Genomic DNA, 18456 nt, shown 5'->3' with positions numbered 1-18456 from the left:
ACCCAAAACAATAAGTAATCCACAACCCAATCTAAAACCCAAGTCCATATCTAGTTTGATGATGTAATTGCTTACAATTGCAAAGTTAGGTAAGGTTGTGTGGAAAACAACATAATTAGGTGCAATTAATGTGTTTGGTGTGGTAGTTGGAAATCTTAGTTTAATTAAGTGTGTGGTGTAGCTTTCATTTGGTTTGCTATAAATACCCAAGTCCCCAAGCATTGTATATCATCCAAGGAAAAACAAAGCCTAGAGCTAAATAAGAAAAGCTTTGCTAATTAGTTTGTTTTGTGAGCTTTCTTTAAGAGTGTGCTCTATTTTCTTCTTCTTGGGATCATTAGAGTTATCTTGGATACTCTTCTTATTCAACATTCATCAGATAATATGAATTCACAGCAAATTGCATGTTTCCAGAGTCAAAAGCATTTCTTGCAAGAACAGCCCTCCAAACTTACAACAACAGCCAAGCCTTATTTCACTAAGTGAGGTCAGTATGAATCTTGAAATATTACTGAACTTGATTTGCGTCATGTCTTCCGTTAACTCCAATTACTCAATATCTTTTCTCAAGGTCTGCTTCCAAGCTTCCTAAGTTTTCCTCTACCCATTTCGCTCTACGTCTCCGTCTCATAGTTATATCTTCTAACTAAAGCATTTGTAGGTTTTTGGTTCACATGTCTAAACCACCTTAGCTGACTTTTTCTTATCTTATCTTCAATTAGGGCTACTTCTACTTTACCTCAGATATTCCGTTCTTAATTTTATTCTTTTTCGTGTGCTCACACATTTCACGAAACATTCTCAATTTCGCCACACTCATTTTTTTGCTAGTGTTAATTTTTAGAATTCTCTTAATAGAATAAAAGGCACAACGGTAAAAAACATAACAATTAAAATATTTAAATAAAAACATATTTACTCGAACAAGTGGGTTGCTGCAGGAAGCTATTCACAAATTTGCTGGCGTGGGTCTGCAGCTGCTCATCCTCTCTGTTTTGTAGCTGGAGCGGGTTGGCTAGCAGCTGAGCTGGTAAAAAAATATCAAAGAAATGGATAACTGGCTGAAATTAGTGACGCTGTCAATCATGGTGCTGGTATGTGGTTGCTTAGAGTCCTACCACTTTGCTGTCCTCGTCTTCCTCCTCTTCTCTATCGGCCTTGTCTTTCGCCAAATGAACATCTTGGTCCCCGATGAAGCCTCCTCTTCATCATCCTCCACGTCCTTGTCCTCCTCGTCGTCTTTCTCCTTCTCGAAAGGTTCGCTCTACGATGTTTTCATAAACTTCAGAGGCAAAGACACACGCAAAAGCTTCACAAGCCACCTCCGTAAAGCATTAACAAATGCCGGAGTCAACGTCTTTTTTGACGACGAAGAACTAAAAAAAGGAGAAGAAATAACTAACGAACTAGTGCGGGCAATCCAAGGTTCTAAGATGTCTATCGTCGTCTTCTCAAGCGGGTTCGCGGACTCCAGCTGGTGCCTCGATGAGCTGGTTCATATCATTGAGTGTAGAACAACGCTGGGGCAAATGGTTTACCCGATATTCTATGACGTTGATCCTTCGGATGTCAGGAAACAGACTGGTCGTGTTGCGCAATCGTTACTGAAACATACAGATAAAAAGAAGGTAGCGAGGTGGAGAGCTGCTCTTACTCATGCTGCAAATTTGGCTGGATGGCATGTCGAAAACAGGTATCTACTAATTTCTTCTTTTATGAATTCAGGCTTTAACGTATCTTTATTTACCTTCGGTTTATAGATTCAATAAAACCTATTTTCCACGAACACTGGGAAACCTCAAAGTGTCCGAGTGTTGGACAATACGCCGACTACACAGTTTCAGACACGGTCAAGACACGGTAGGGACTTTTTTGTAAATATAAAATCATTTTGGGACAATTCAATTTATAGGAAACTTCATTCTAATCCTTAATAAAGATGACTTTTTTACTAAAACCATAAGAAATATCAAAATCTAATTTCAGTCTCTTGACATTAATCACCTCATTATTAATTATAATTTATATTTAGAAGTTTTAATTATCTCTCTTTTTATTCCAAATTTTGATCTATTAATTATGTTATATTATAATTATAATTTTCATTTTATTCAATATATTTTATATTAAATATTTAGATAAACTAATTTTTATTATACAATATATCGAGATATACTTTGTCTTCATTTAGGTATATATATTTCAATATAATACATTTTAGTGCATACATTCTAGTATACCGTACACACATTTCAGTACATACATTTTGGTACAAACATGTCGGTACATTAATTCAATATAATACATTTTGGTACTAACATTTCTGTACATACATTTTGGTACACACATTTAATACATTAATTTAGTATAATACAATTTGGTCATAACATTTTGGTGCATACATTTCAATACATTTGGGTGTATTAATCTAATATAATACATTTCGGTGCATACAATTTGATACATACATTTTGATACGAACACTTCGGTACATACTCGGTACTAACATTTTAGGTACACTAATTGAGTCTTTCAAGTTTAAAGAATGTTAAATAAAATGAATAAATTAAAAAAAAAAAACTTTTTTTGATAAAAAAAATAAGTAAAAAAGTTGAAGTGTGTACATTAATAAAATCAAATATTTAATGGGAAACATTAAATAAAATACACATTAATTAATTTGAATTAAGGACATATCAATGGACTATAATTAGTATGTCTAACACCAAGTTTTTATTAAATTTCAATATTTTTCAAGGATTAAAGTTAAAAAACCCTTTAATCTAAAATATTGTGGGGCATATTTGTAAATATCAAAAACTTAAAACACCTAACATTTCGGGCAGTTATGTAAATATAAAAACTTATGTAATATTTCTTATAATTTTATTAGAATTTAATTGTCATGTCCTAATTGTGTTTGTGTTCTTATCTTTTGAGATTTTTCGTGTAGTAGTCTCCTGTTTCGACATATCCGTTGTCCCTATCTGTGCAACATAAAATAAAATAAAGGAAAACCTTTCCCTTCTTCGGACCATGTTTATGCATACAACTGTGAATTCTTAGACCTCTCTTAATAAAATCGTACAATAAAGCTTAAGCTGTTAAGGCTACATTAATCACAGCAGGGAAGTCGCCGGCGAATGGCTGCGGATGCTGGGTTTTGTTTGTTTGTGTTTCTTATTTAAATTTAAATTTAATTGATGTTTACTAAGATTAAACCAAACATCTCACGAAAATTGTCTTATTTAAAAATCTCCAGTCATGATAAATAATTTTGTGTATCAGTTCATTTTAGTCTTGTAGTTGTATAACAATCTTCATTTTGCTTCTCAACTCGACTAATGCCAGGAATGAAGCAGCGCTTATCAGTAAGATTACTAGTGACGTCACTTTGAGGCTGAACAACACATACTTGAACGTAGTGCCCTACCAAGTTGGAATAGATTCTCAAGTGCTAGATATCAGTAAATATTTAGGTGTAGGAGATTCAAATGATGTTCGCGTGAATGGAATTTCGGGCATGGGTGGAATAAGAAAAACAACGATTGCTAAAGCCTCATCTTCATCATCCTCCACCTCCTTGTCCTCCTCGTTGTCTTTCTCCTTCTCGAAGGGTTCGCTCTATGATGTGTTCATAAGCTTCAGAGGCGAAGACACACGTAAAAGCTTCACAAGCCACCTCTATAAAGCATTAACAAATGCCGGAGTCAACGCCTTTATTGACGACGTAGAACTAAAAAGAGGAGAAGATATAACCAATGAACTAGTGCGGGCAATCCAAGGTTCTAAGATCTCTCTCATCGTCTTCTCAAGCCGGTACGCGGACTCCAGATCGTGTCTCGAAGAGCTGGATCATATCATGACATGTAGACACACACTGGGGCAAATAGTTTTGCCGATATTCTATCACGTTGATGCTTCGCATGTCAGGAGACAGACTGGTAGTTTTGCACATTCGTTTCTGAAACATACAAATAAAAAGAAGGTCGAAAGGTGGAGAGCTGCTCTTACTAAAGCTTCATATTTGTTTGGCTGGGATCACAGAAACACTTTCGACGGGTATCTACTAATTCCTTCTTTTATGAATTCAGGCATTAACGTAACTCTATCAATATCTAGTTTGACACCATATTTTTATCAAATTTCAATCTTTTTCAAGGATTTAAGTATAAAAAATAAATAAATTAAAAAAAAAAAAAAACCTTTAATCTAAAGATATTTTGGGGCACATATTAACTTATAACACCTAACATTTTGGGCGGTTTCATAAATATAAAAACTTATGTAATATTTATTTTAAATTTATTAGACTTTAATTGTCATGTCCTAACTATGTTTGTGTTCGTACCTTTTGAGATATTTTGTGTCGGCGTGACGCATTTCGTCGTATCCGTGTGCGTATCTTTGCAACATAAAATAAAATAAAGGAAAACCTTTCCGTTCTTCGGATCATGTTTATACATACAACTGTGAATTCTTAGTCCTCTCTTAATAAAATCATACAATAAAGCTTAAACTGTTAAGGCTACCCTAATCACAACTGGGAAGCCCCGCCGGCGAATGGCTGCGGATGAAAGGGGATGCTGGGTTTTGTTTGTTTGTGTTTCTTATTTAAATTTTGACTTAAATTTTACTTGATGTTTGCTGAGTTTAAACAAAACTTCTCAAAGAAAATTGTCTTAAATAAAAATCTCTAGTCAGGATGAATAATTTTGTGTATTAGTTCAATTTAGTCTTATAGTTGTATAATAATCTTCGTTTTGCTCTCAACTCGACTAATGGCAGGTGGGATGACGCAAAGTTGATCAGTATGATTACTAGTGAAGTCACTATGAAGCTGAACAACACATACTTAGACGTAGCACCCTACCAAGTCGGAATAGATTCTCGAATGCTAGATATCAGTGAATATTTAGACGTCAGAGACTCAAATGATGTTCGTGTGATTGGAATTTCGGGCATGGGTGGAATAGGAAAAACAACGATTGCCAAAGCTGTTTATAACAAATTTTATGACAAGTTTGAGCATAAAAGTTTCCTTGAAAAAGTGAGGGAAAAGGAAGTAGAAAAATTGCAAACACAACTTCTTTCAGATATCTTACAAACGATCAAGACAAAGGTAAGCAGTGTTGCTGCAGGGACCGCCTTGGTAGGGGAAAGATTTCGACGCTTAAAAGTACTTGTCATATTTGATGATGTAGAGGATGTGAAGCAGCTACACGAATTAGCTGCAAATCGCCACTCTTTTGGCCCGGGGAGCATAATTATCATCACAACAAGAAACAAACATATGCTGCAAGAATTTGCAGTTGATAAGATATATCCGGCGAAAGGAATGGAACGAGAAGAAGCTCTTGAGCTCCTAAGTTGGTATGCTTTCGGAAGTAAGTGTTGTCCTAGTGATTATCTTGAGCTCGCAAGAGAAGTTGTCGATTACTGTGGAGGACTGCCATTGGCTCTTCAAGTTTTAGGTTCTACCCTGTTCAAAAGAAGCATAGGAGAGTGGAAAAGTACATTGGATAAACTGGAAAAAAATTCCTCCTGGAAAAATTCATGAACAGCTGAAAATAAGCTACGACGGGCTAAATGATGATTATGAGAGGGAGATATTCTGCGATATATCTTGTTTCTTTATTGGGATGGACAAGAATGATGTCATGCAGATCTTGGATGGTTGTGGCTTTTCTGCAACGGCAGGAATCGAGGTCCTCCATGGACGGTGCCTTGTAACTGTTAATAGAAAAAACAAGCTAATGATGCACGATTTTCTTCGGGACATGGGCAGAGAAATCGTGCGTGCAGAAAATCCCAAGTATCCTGAAAAACGGAGTAGGTTGTGGCATCCTGAAGATGTAAAAACTTTATTGATAGACAATTCTGTAAGTACTTTCCCAATTGAACTTTATGTTAAATGCGTAAGGAATAGAAGAGAAGCATATATGTGTACGTAAGCAATCGAACTTTTTTGCATGCAAAACCTTCTCATATTTCGAGCCTGTTTTTGGTTAGCAGGGAACTGAAGAAATTGAAGGACTGTCTTTGAATTTGCCAAGTCTTGATGAGGAGGGTAGTTTCAGCACTGAGGCATTTACAAATATGAAGAGACTCAGATTGCTCCAACTCAAGTACATTCAGCTCACAGGAGGATATCAATGTCTTTCCAAAAAATTAAAATGGTTGTGCTGGCGTGGATTCCCTCTAAGGTTCATACCAAAAGACTTGTGTCAACCAAATATAGTTGCTATTGACATGAGATATAGCAGCCTCAGACAAGTTCTTTGTGAGGAATCCGGGGTAAGTACCAAGTAACCTCAACCAAATTAATATTTTTTTTTACCTTCTGGTACTGTGCAAAACATCATTCTCTCTTTATCTTCTTTTTGGTTTTTGATTTTGATTTTTAATTTGGTTGTGTCTAACAGTTGCTTGACAAGTTGAAGATTCTAAATCTCAGCCATTCCCATGACCTAACACGATCACCGGATTTTTCAAAACTCCCAAATCTTGAGAAATTGATACTCAAGGGTTGTAAAAGATTGTCTAATGTTCACGAATCGATTGGAGATCTGAAGAGTCTATTTTTGGTAAATTTGGAAGGCTGCAAAATGCTGAAGAATCTTCCCAATACTTTTTATAAGTTGGAATCTGCTAAATTTGTTGTTCTTAAAGGTTGTTCAGAATTCAAAAACTTGTCTGAGGACTTGGGAAAAATGTCATCCTTGACAACTCTTGTTGCAGATGAGACGGCCATAACAGAAGTACCATCTTCCATCGCACGACTGGGGAACCTTCAGTCCTTATCTCTGCGTAACATGAGGTCGTCTTTGAAGTTACCTCCTTCGTTAATGGGCATGCACGCATTAAGAGAATTAGATCTTAGTGGCGGCAATTTAAAGGAAATTCCTAACGATATCAGGAGTCTATCTTCTTTGGTATCATTACTTCTGGACCGCAATGGTTTCCATAGCCTTCCAAGCTTCAGTAGCCTCTCAAGGCTTCAAAGACTAAGCCTGAATGGTTGCGAAGACCTGGTTGAAATCACTGATGATTTACCACCAAATTTGAGTCTCTTGAGTATGAATGACTGCACTGCACTAGAAAGAATGCCAAATTTATCAGGATGGCCGAGAGTTGTGGCTCTAGATGGTTCCTCCAATCTCATTGAGTTTCAGGGCTTGGACAGGGCGTTAAACACGGGTATGACACTTGGCATGCGAGCGCACAACAGAATCACTGAATTCCTATTCAAGGATAGCACACTACAGGTTCTCTCTCTCTCTCTCTCTCTCTCTCTCACTCTCTCTCTCAATGTCATATACCTTATACAAATCTTGTTGAACATGCTATAGGGATGGACTGGTACTGGATATATTTATCTTCAAGCAAATCATATTCCGACTTGGTTCAATATTGTCAACAAGAAGGGTGACCGAGTCTATTTTCAAGTGCATCATGAAATCGGTTATAAGTTAAAAGCGTTGGCTGTGTGCTTCTCTTGTCGTCCTTATAAGTTGAACTCTCCTTTGACATATTCCATTTCTGTTATCAATCATACCAAGTGCACTTGCATTCATGCCGATGTATCCGATTTCTATCCGCCTGCTCGCTTGGAAGAATACCTTTGGATGGGACATTTCTCAAACGACGACTTCAAATTGGAGGGCGGCGACTCCGTCCATGTTATTGTACAAGCCCGAGACACTGAGACTGGGTTCATCAGGGTGGAGAAAACAGGGGTACGTCTAGTATCTGACAAACGTATGAACTTCAACTTTTCGTCTATTCATTACGGTTCCATCTCTTATGATGAGGCCATCAACAAATTTTATGATGATGATCATGATCATGCCGATCATGACAATGACGACGATCATGCCGATCATGACGATGACGATGATGATGATCATGCCGATCATGATGATGATGACGACAAGGACGACGCTGACGATCATTTAAAAAAGAAATTTAAAAAAGAAATACTTGAGATATGTCTTCAATGAGCGAGCATTTGGGGACTGGGAGTGGTCGTTTAACGCTTGAGATATGACTTTCATAAGTCTCTCGTTGTTGTTATTTAGGGACTGTGAGTGGTCGTTTAACGCTTGAGATATGACTTTCATAAGTCTCTCGTTGTTGTTATTTAGGGACTGTGAGTGGTCGTTTAACATTTTGTTTTTAATTTGTACTTTTTGTACTTGAGATATGCCAACAATGAACGAGCATTTATTGTTTCACCCAAGATCCTGCGCCGCCTCAAATATCGCTTGTATCAACAAAAACAACACTGAGTTTCAATTTTGTACGGCAGCGCTCGAGAAAACACACCGAATTCATCCATCCAGAAAATGACGAAAAGAAATTGTATAAACTTATGACTTATTATTGAAACAACAGTGATCTTATTAAGGTTCTACATATCAAATCCCACAAGCTGCATTTTGTGATTTCTCTGAAAAAACTGAAAGTGTTTTTGATGCAAGTAAATCCTGGAAGTGCTTTAGATGTGCTTTTAAAATAATTGAAAGCGCTTTTGATGCAAGTAAATTCTGGAAAAGCACTTAAATTGCTTCCTGGAAAAAACACATAACTGGTGCTTCTTGCAAAAAGCACATAAAGTGTTTTGGAACCCAAAAATATTTTCTTTAAAAGCGCTTTCAGCCATTTTAAAAGCACATCTAAACAAGCCCTAAAGCTTTTACTTTTGAAGACCAGCACCACCTTTTCAGTTTGTTGGTGAAGATAATGTCTATATCGCCTCTGTGCAGTGGCGTAACCAGGATTTTTACACAATGGGGTCATAATATCAATCAAAAAACCTTTATAGGGCCATTTTGTCTAGTACCTAGTAGGCATTTGCCAATCCTTATTAACATATGCCTAAAGTTATGCCAACATATGTCGACATCTATTATTATTTATAGAGGTTTGTCGAGGGTAGATGCAGAATATTGTGAAGTAATGTTGATGACTACCGAGACTTTTTCAACTAAAGTATTCATACAAGAGAGAATAGGATGACAGATATAATAGAAGAAAATAGAAGTAGGAGGAGGAAGTTGTAATTTAGTTTGTCTTAACTGTTTATAGGAGTCAAATACAATATACAAGCAAATATACATGGGGGATTTTGAAGTTGTTGGGATCAAGGACAACTAATAACACCATGCTGACTCTGTCATTGCCTCTGTGGCTGTTATTCGGGCTCTAGCGCATTTCAGAGAAGGCCTCTTATTCTCTTGTAGTCGCTAACTGTAAGTGTCAGTGCATGCCTCTGCCCGTCATTCTTTGGGACTCGACACCCAACTGTTGCTTCTATTCGCTGTTTTCTTGTCAGGAACCCTTCCTGAGCTCCTTGTGGCACGCCAAACTTTTGAAGAGCGGCCATTGACATTGGCAGCTCAGAATTGTGCCTTAGATTTGACTCTATTCCAAAATCAAGAGGAGCACTCGTATCAATCAGCTTCCTCGCACCAGCTGCAGCTTCCAGAGCCGCCGCAGTAGCTGCCATACATGCCCATACTGTTCCCACCACTGCTGTTCCGTTACTTTCTATATCTGCCAAGGCTTCATCAGCCTCGGCAATTGCGTCTGCCTCTCCTTTTTGTTCACCGGTCTTTGACACAGTAATTCTTTGACCTAGTCCATCTTGAAAAAGGATCATAATTGGCCTCCCCCCGCTTTCAAACCTATATTCTTAGGTTTTAATTATTTTTGCAACCCTGTTTTTTCTGTTCATCTCAGCAAGCCTAATATCTTTCCCCTGTCATTGTCGGCTTGCTAATTGCTGCAATCTTGCCTGAATCTTCTCCACCTTTGCATCATCTTGCTTACTTTTTGCAACTTCTAACTCCCTCAACCGGTTCTTCTCAAGCGCAATGTTTAATGGCCTTGACGAAACAGACTTTTTCTCCTGTATCATCTGCTTCACAGTTATGGCTGAGTTCACAAATGAGTTCTTTTTTTTTATGGCATCATCCTTTTCCAACACATCCTCTTTGCTTGGCAACTGGCCACCACTTCTCTCCACCTCTCTAACCCACTGTTTAAACTCCTCCTCCAGTGGCGCAAAGTCGGAAATCATAGCCATCTGCCACCTGCAGCAGAGTTCTCATTGCCCCAAACAACATTTAGATACTTATGTGTGGTTTTGTTCTCTAGTTCGTACTGTCGATCAGGATCTGAAGCATCAACATTCCAGACCATGCAGAGCCTGTAGATAGGCCCAGATTTTGACCTCCCAATTCCAACCCTCACAAAGCAACCCACAATTAACTCTTCAAAGAACGGATTCATAAACCACTTTGCAAGTTTGACCTTCGAATGGTAATCTCCATTATATCATCAAAAGTTAGTCCCTCTGACCTTTCATCGTCACTGTCAATCATTGCGTCATCCCATGATGATCCTTCATCTTCACTGCGAGACCTACTATCACTGTCACTCTGACCAGAGCTACTCCGACCCACTGTATTCAGGTGTGAGAAATTTCGATAGCTTGAACTTCCTCCTCCAGAAGCATCTTTCAACTTGCGGTGAGCCTCAGGGTATTGCTTCTTCAAACGTTTTGCTCGTAACTCATTCAATGCATCATCCTTGACAGCTGCCCTGTCAGCAAATCTAGCTGATGAACGAACCTGAGAGTATGGAAGGAGAAATTCCAAAAAGGGGTCCAACTTTGCAGCTGAATCTTTTATGATTAACAAAGCACTATATGGCACTGCTAGATTGAATGTCCCAGCCTGCACTAGAAAACCTGCGAAAGCAAGGAGAGGTCAGTTGCGTGTATTGAAGATTGTACTGCCAACAACTGTGTCAATAATGCTGCTACTAGTTTGTGTACTTGCAAGGAAAAAAATATCATAGGAAGGCAAAGCAAAGTACTAAATCCCGAGGATGCATCATCCGTTTTCCTACCACAAACTTCTGCTTGCCAGGAATTTTTTCGATGAGAGCAACTTGCTAGGCGGAGGAGGCTTCAGTTATGTGTACAAAGCAATACTTTTCAATGATAACGTGGCTATCAAGGTATTCAACATGGACACAGACCAGAAGCAGCTTCCAAGACTTTTGATACTGAATGTAAAACACTGCGAAATGTCCGCCACAGAAATCTCATCAAAATCAGCACACGTTGTTCCAGTTTTGATTTCAACGCTTTGATACTCGAATACATGCCTAACGGAAGCCTTGAGAAATGGTTGCACTCTCACAACTGTTTTTTGGACATGCTGCAAAGACTCAACGTAACTGTGGATGTTGCATTAGCATTGGAGTATCTGCATCATGGTTATTCAATGCCGATCATTCATTGTGACATTAAGCCAAGCAATGTTCTTTTTGATGAAGATATGGTTGCGCATGTATCTGATTTTGGCATTTCCAAAATCTTGGGCGTAGGGGCATCTACAGCACGAACCAAGACCCTCGCGACAATCGGGTATACGGCACCAGGGTGATCATGTCTATTCTGTTAGCTACAATATTAGTTAATTTTTCACTCTTTCTTTCTTCTTAATTTACACACACACCTATATATCTGTCTAGGAGCAGCTCACAGCAGCTCTTTTAACCGATATTCCCTTCTATATTTCTGTGCAAACATCACCATCCTTGGTGCCTTCAATCCTTCCAAAATCATCATACAAAATACTAAATTTATAAAACATTATCAGTTGGATATTTTTGCTTTTGTTTATATTTAGTTTTTTTTCTATAATTCTTTTTTACAATTAATAAAGAGCATGGGTCAACGGGTCATCCATCAACAAGTCTTGCCGTGAGATCAAATGTAGAAGGAAACTTCCACAAATGTCAGTTTGTAAATGTTAAAATCCATATTGTTAAAATCGAACTTTATTGTTAAAATCGCCATTCACCAAACAACCTTCGGACGAGCTAGCTGTGTGTTATATATCCATTTCAATTATCCTAAAGAAAATCAAAGAAATGGATAACTGGCGGAAATTAGTGGCGCTGTCAATCATGGTGCTGGTATGTGGTTGCTTAGAGTCCTACCACTTTGCTGTCCTCGTCTTCCTCCTCTTCTCCATCGGCCTTGTCTTTCACCAAATGAACATCTCAGTCCCCGATGAAGCCTCCTCTTCATCATCCTCCGCCTCCTTGTCCTCCTCCTCATCTTTCTCCTTCTTGAAAGGTTCACTCTACGAAGTGTTCATAAGCTTCAGAGGTGAAGACACACGTAAAAACTTCACGGGCCACCTCCATGAAGCATTAACAAAGGCTGGAATCAACGCCTTTATTGATGACGAAGAACTAAGAAGAGGTGAAGATATAACTACCGAACTTGTGCGGGCAATTCAGGGTTCTAGGATCTCTATCATTGTCTTCTCAAGACGGTACGCGGACTCCAGCTGGTGCCTCGAGGAGCTGGTTAAGATCATGGAGTGTAAAACAACGCTGGGGCAATTAGTTTTGCCGATATTCTATGACGTTGATCCTTCGCATGTCAGGAAACAGACTGGTAGTTTTGCACAATCGTTTCTGAAACATACAGATGAAAAGAAGGCAGGAAGGTGGAGGACTGCTCTTACTGAAGCTTCGAATTTGTCTGGCTGGGTTCTCAATAACACTTTGGACGGGTACTTACTAATTTCTCTTTCATTTTATTTTACATAATTTATTCACCATCCTGTACTATTATGTACTGTTTTTCAATATTAGGCCTCTTTAATTATGAATGTTTGAGAAGTTCAACAAAATTAAGGGCAATGAAAGATTTGATTCAGCCAAACTTCGTGAGCGCAGCTTAAATTAGTTAACATATATTTTGCCTTGAAAATCCATAGTACTCGTGATTAATAATATGCTTTAGTTTTATTATTTAGTCTTGTATTTGTATAACAATCTTAGTTTTCCTTCTCAACTTGACTAATGCCAGGAATGAAGCAAAATTTATCCGGATGATTACTAATGAAGTCAGTACGAAGCTGAACAACAAATACTTAAATGTAGTGAAATACCAAGTAGGAATAGAATCTCGAGTTAAAGATATAAGTAATTATTTAGGTGTGGGAGATTCAGATGATGTTCGCATGATTGGAATTTCAGGTATGGGTGGAATAGGTAAAACAACGATTGCTAAAGCCATTTATAACCAATTTTGTGACAAGTTTGAAGGTAAGAGTTTCCTTGAAAACATGAGGGGAAAGAACCTAGTTAACTTGCAAAACCAACTTCTTTCTGATATCTTGCAAACTAAGACAAAAGTAAGCAGTATTGCCAAAGGGACCGCCTTGGTAGGGAAAAGATTTCGATGCTTAAGAGTACTTGTCATCTTGGATGATGTAGATGATGTGAAGCAACTAGACGAATTAGTTGTAAATCGCCACTCTTTTGGTCTGGGGAGCAGAATTATCATAACAACAAGAAATGAACATGTGTTAAATGAATTTGCAGTTGATTTGATATATCGGTCACAAGGAATGGAACAAGAAGAAGCTCTTGAGCTTTTTAGTTGGCATGCTTTCAGAAGTAGTTGTTGTCCTAGAAAATATCTGAACCTCGCAAGAGAAGTTGTCGATTACTGTGGAGGACTGCCATTAGCTCTTCAAGTTTTAGGCTTTACCCTGTTCAAAGGAAGCATAGGAGAATGGAAAAGTACATTGGATAAATTGAAAAAAATTCCTCTTGGTAAAATTCAGGAACAGCTAAAAATAAGCTACGATGGACTAAATGATGATTATGAGAGGGAGATATTCTGCGATATATCTTGTTTCTTCATTGGAATGGACAAGAATGATGTCACGTATATCTTGGATGGTTGTGGCTTTTCCGCAATGGCAGGAATCAAGGTCCTCCTTGAACGATGCCTTGTAACTGTTAATAGAAAAAACAAGCTGATGATGCATGATTTGCTTCGGGACATGGGAAGAGAAATCGTGCGTGCAGAAAATCCTAAGTATCCTGGAAAACGGAGTAGACTCTGGTATCCTGAAGACGTAAAAGATTTATTGATAGACAAATCTGTAAGTACTTTACCAATCGAACTTTATGTCAAATGTGTAAGTAATAGAAATATAGAAGAGAAGCATATATACGTAAGTAATCGAACTTTTTTGCATGCAAAACCTTCACTTATTTAGCAGGGAACTGAAGAAATTGAAGGACTGGCTTTGAATTTGCCGAGTCTTGATGAAGAGGCTACTTTCAGTACTGAGGCATTTACAAATATGAAGAGACTCAGATTGCTCCAACGCAAGTACGTTCAACTCACAGGAGGATATCAATATCTTTCCAAAAAATTAAAATGGCTGTGCTGGCGTGGATTCTCTCTAGAGTTCATACCAAAAGACTTGTGTCAACCAAATATAGTTGCTATCGACATGCGATATAGCAACCTCAAACAAGTTCTTTGTGAGGATTCCGGGGTAAGTACTATGTAACCTCAACCAAATTAATAATTTTTTAACTTCTGGTATTTTGCATAACATCATGCTCTCTTTATATTCTTTTTGGATTTTGATTTTGATTTTCAATTTGGTTTTGTCTAATAGTTGCTTGACAAGTTGAAGATTCTAAATCTCAGCCATTCCCATGACCTAACACGATCGCCGGACTTCTCAAAACTCCCAAATCTTGAGAAATTGACACTCAAAGGTTGTAAGAGATTGTGTAATGTTCACAAATCGATTGGAGATCTGAAGAGTCTTGCTTTGGTAAATTTGGAAGGCTGCGAAATGCTTAATGACCTCCCGAGAAGTTTCTATAAGTTAAAAACTATTGAAATTCTTGTTCTTATAGGATGTTCAAGATTCCAAATCTTGTCTGAGGATTTGGGAGAAATGGCATCCTTGAGAACACTTCTTGCAGATGAGACGGCCATACTAAAAATACCATCTTCCATCGTACGACTGGAGAAGCTCGAGTACTTATCTCTGTGTAACTTGAGGTGGTCTTTGAAGTTACCTCCTTTGTTAATGGGCATGTACGCATTAAGAAAATTACATCTTAGTGGCTGCAATTTAAAGGAAATTCCTAGCGATATCAGGAATCTATCTTCTTTAGAAGAGGTAAATCTGGACCGCAATGGTTTCCATAGCCTTCCAAGCTTCAGTGGCCTCTCCAAGCTTCAAACACTAAGCTTGGATTTTTGCAGCAACCTGGTTGAAATCACTGATGATTTACCACCAAATTTGGGTTACCTATCGATGAATATCTGCACTGCACTAGAAAGAATGCCAAACTTACCGGGAAGGCCAGAAGTGGTGTCTCTAGATGGTTGCCCCAAGCTCATTGAGTTTCGGGGCTTGGATAGCATGTTAAACACGGGCATGATACTTGGCATGCGAGCGCACAACAGAATCACTAAATTCCTACTCAAGGATAGCACACTACAGGCTCGTTCTCTCTCTCTCTCTCTCTCTCTCTCTCTCACACAGATTACTTATACAAATCCTGTTGAACATCTACAGGGATGGACTGGTTGTGGATATATTTCTCTTCTAGGAAAGCATATTCCGACTTGGTTCAATCATGTCAACAACAATGGTGACCAAGTCTATTTTCAAGTGCCTCAGGAAATCGGTTGTAATTTAAAAGCGTTGGCTGTGTGCATCGGTTTTCGTCATTACGAGTTGAACCCTTTTTTGAGAAATTACATTTTTGTTATTAACCATACCAAGTGCACTTGCATTTTTGCCTCGATAATCGATTTCTACGCACCTGTTCGCTTTAAAGATTACCTTTGGATAGGACATGTTCCAAACGTCATCTTCAATTTGGAGGGCGGCGACTGTGTCCATGTTATTGTACAAATCCAAGTACAAGACAGTGAGACTGAGCTCATCAGGGTGACGAAAACAGGGGTACGTCTAGTATCTGACAAACTTATTAGCTTCGAATCTTCATTTTTTCTTAAGGGTTCAATCCCTTATGATGAGGCCATCTACAAATTATCTTTCAATTATGATGATGATGATTCTGCTTCTGATGATGATGATTATTGTGGTGATTATATATGACGATGATGATTCTAATTCTGATGATGATGGTTATGGTGATTATGATGATGATTATGATGACGACACAATTCATAGACCTTCCAAAAGATTGACGTTTAACTGAGTAACACAGGCGAACAAGAATGGAGTTCCAAAAGGAGAAGAGCAGAAAAGACTTGAGCAGCAACTCCCAGGCTCCCAGCCTGTTAAATTGATACTCAATGATTGTAAGAGATTGTGTAATGTTCACGAATCGATTGGAGATCTGAAGGGTCTTGCTTTGGTAAATTTGGAAAGCTGCAAAATGCTTAACGATCTCCCGAGAAGTTTCTACAAGTTGAAAACTACTGAAGTTCTTGTTCTTATAGGATGTTCAAGATTCCAAATCTTGTCTGAGGACTTGGGAGAAACGGCATCCTTGAGAACACTTCTTGCAGATGAGACGGCCATAACAAAAGTACCATCTTCCACCTTACAACTGGAGAAGCTCGAGTACTTCTCTTTGCGTAACTTGAGGTGGTCTTGTAAAAAACCTATTTGGACTTAACTAGTTGTGATAATGGAGAAGTTGTAAATATATATGTCGATAATACAATTTTATAAGAGTTTAAATACGTGAATAAGCTAATGTCCTATTATTGTGGTAACACATTCTGAATACTGGATATAACCACCTCTCCCACAATAGCACAACTCCACTACTTCATGTTTATCGGGAATTAGTGCAACGGGACATAAACCACCTTTTCACGATAGTTGGAAGTTGGCTGCCATTGGCACTATATATGGAGGAACTCCCTGCTCACTAAGAGATATCATTCTACGATAAAGGGTTCTACCACCATAAGAATATAAGGTCTCATGTGAGTAGAAAAGTTTCATGAAACATTGACAATGTCTTCTTCAGGTAATTCACTTCGATTCTTCTTCATGATGTGATTAGAGTTTCCAGTAAAGGTATTTCCTAAAGAAGCTAAAGTTTAGTTATCAAAATTGTTGTTAAGAGTTAGTTATAGTTTGTTAGAGAGTTTTGTATATTATTAGTTTGGCTAAGGGCATTAGTGTAATCTGCAAGAAAGCCCACAAGTATATATAATAAACATTGTTGTAATTATTCATTGTATTGAATGAAAGAGGAATATTCAGTTTCTATATTTACAGCAGGCCCTTGAAGTTACCTCCTTCGTTAATGGGCATGCACGCATTAAGAAAATTACGTCTTGGTGGCTGCAATTTAAAGGAAATTCCTAATGGTATCAGGAATCTATATTGTTTATGACACGCCCGACACTGATATTCCCCGAATATCAGGGTAGGCACGTGTTGGCCGATACTCGAAGGTGACTAAGCCATATTAGGATGCATGAGAACAACGAATATAAATAAAAGTTATGAATTAAAATACAATGATTATGCAAATGAAGAACATGTTCAGAGCATACAACTAATCTAGAACACTAAAAAGAAAATAATATAAAATTTAATGAATAAGAGAATGGGTCCTACACCGAGAGGACTCGAAGATGCTAAAACGGAAGTGCCTTAACGCGTCAAGATTGTACGCCTCAATTCTAAGTCCTAAGGGGGGCGCAAAACAAACATGAGTGGACCAAGTTGATATATATATATATATATATATATATATATATAATACTGAAACAGTTATCAACATTCTAACCCTCAAAAATTTATGAAAACATCAATAGCATAATATGTAATAGGTTTCCGAAACCCTAGCATGCCATAAAACCTTTCATAAAACATATCTATAATATAGTGGGCTAAATAGTGGTATCCAATAATAATATATCCCGGCCCAATGTCAGCTCCATGTTTCTCGGCCTGAAGCCAGAGATTATTTCTCTCGGCCAGCAACCAACTACCATATCCCTCCCCCGTTGGCAGAACAGTGACCACTAGATAGACACAAAACCATTAAACATAGTCTTTCCAAACATAGGTACATATATCTCCAAACATCTTCATAGTATAAAGTCATCCATCATCTATACTATAAAGAAGTGTGTAAAAGCATGTTATAAATAGCATATAGTCATCCATCATATATACTACAAAGAACATCAGTTTGATAAAATATGATATTCCAAAATATTCGCAGTAAGCATAATATCTCATAAAACATTTCATAAAACGTAATCATTAAATCATGCTTTTCATGTATGCATTTCTACTATTAAAACATGTATTTTAGCAGGGGTCCACTCACAGATACTCCGTCGTTGTAAAGTCATACAAAATAGAAATGACGGAATCGCCGCTAATAATTGCACCTAAGCACATAAACAAAATAGAAATGACGGAATCGCCGCTAATAATTGCACCTAAGCACATAAAAGGGTACAATTAACAACACTAAACTCAAAAGATTGAATTTGGGAAAACGGATGTTAAAACAGATTCAAAATGTCGAATTACCCTAAGAAAGGTCCCGGGTAAATTTTGAAAAGTCAACAAAAAGTCAACAAGGGAACAT

At 37.8% G+C, this 18456-nt stretch overlaps 1 protein-coding gene and 2 pseudogenes across 1 annotated transcript; 2 read left to right on the top strand and 1 right to left on the bottom strand.

The window, feature by feature from the left end:
- The first annotated feature begins 958 nt into the window (after positions 1-958).
- LOC137728561 (disease resistance protein RUN1-like) lies at positions 959-8003 on the top strand (annotated as a pseudogene).
- A 1214-nt stretch (positions 8004-9217) lies between these two features.
- Positions 9218-11176, bottom strand: LOC137728560 (protein RTF1 homolog; annotated as a pseudogene).
- A 767-nt stretch (positions 11177-11943) lies between these two features.
- On the top strand, positions 11944-17241 carry LOC137728559 (disease resistance protein RPV1-like). The gene is made up of 7 exons (XM_068467312.1): positions 11944-12602; positions 12902-13988; positions 14109-14390; positions 14517-15359; positions 15435-15827; positions 16096-16478; positions 17097-17241. The coding sequence occupies exons 1-7, from the start codon at positions 11950-11952 to the stop codon at positions 17239-17241; spliced, it is 3786 nt and encodes a 1261-aa protein (XP_068323413.1). The 5' UTR covers positions 11944-11949.
- Positions 17242-18456: the final 1215 nt, after the last annotated feature.

This window comes from Pyrus communis, chromosome 3 (genome assembly GCF_963583255.1).
Source record: "Pyrus communis chromosome 3, drPyrComm1.1, whole genome shotgun sequence".
NCBI lineage: Eukaryota > Viridiplantae > Streptophyta > Magnoliopsida > Rosales > Rosaceae > Pyrus > Pyrus communis.
This window is presented reverse-complemented; position numbering and strand designations above follow the sequence as displayed.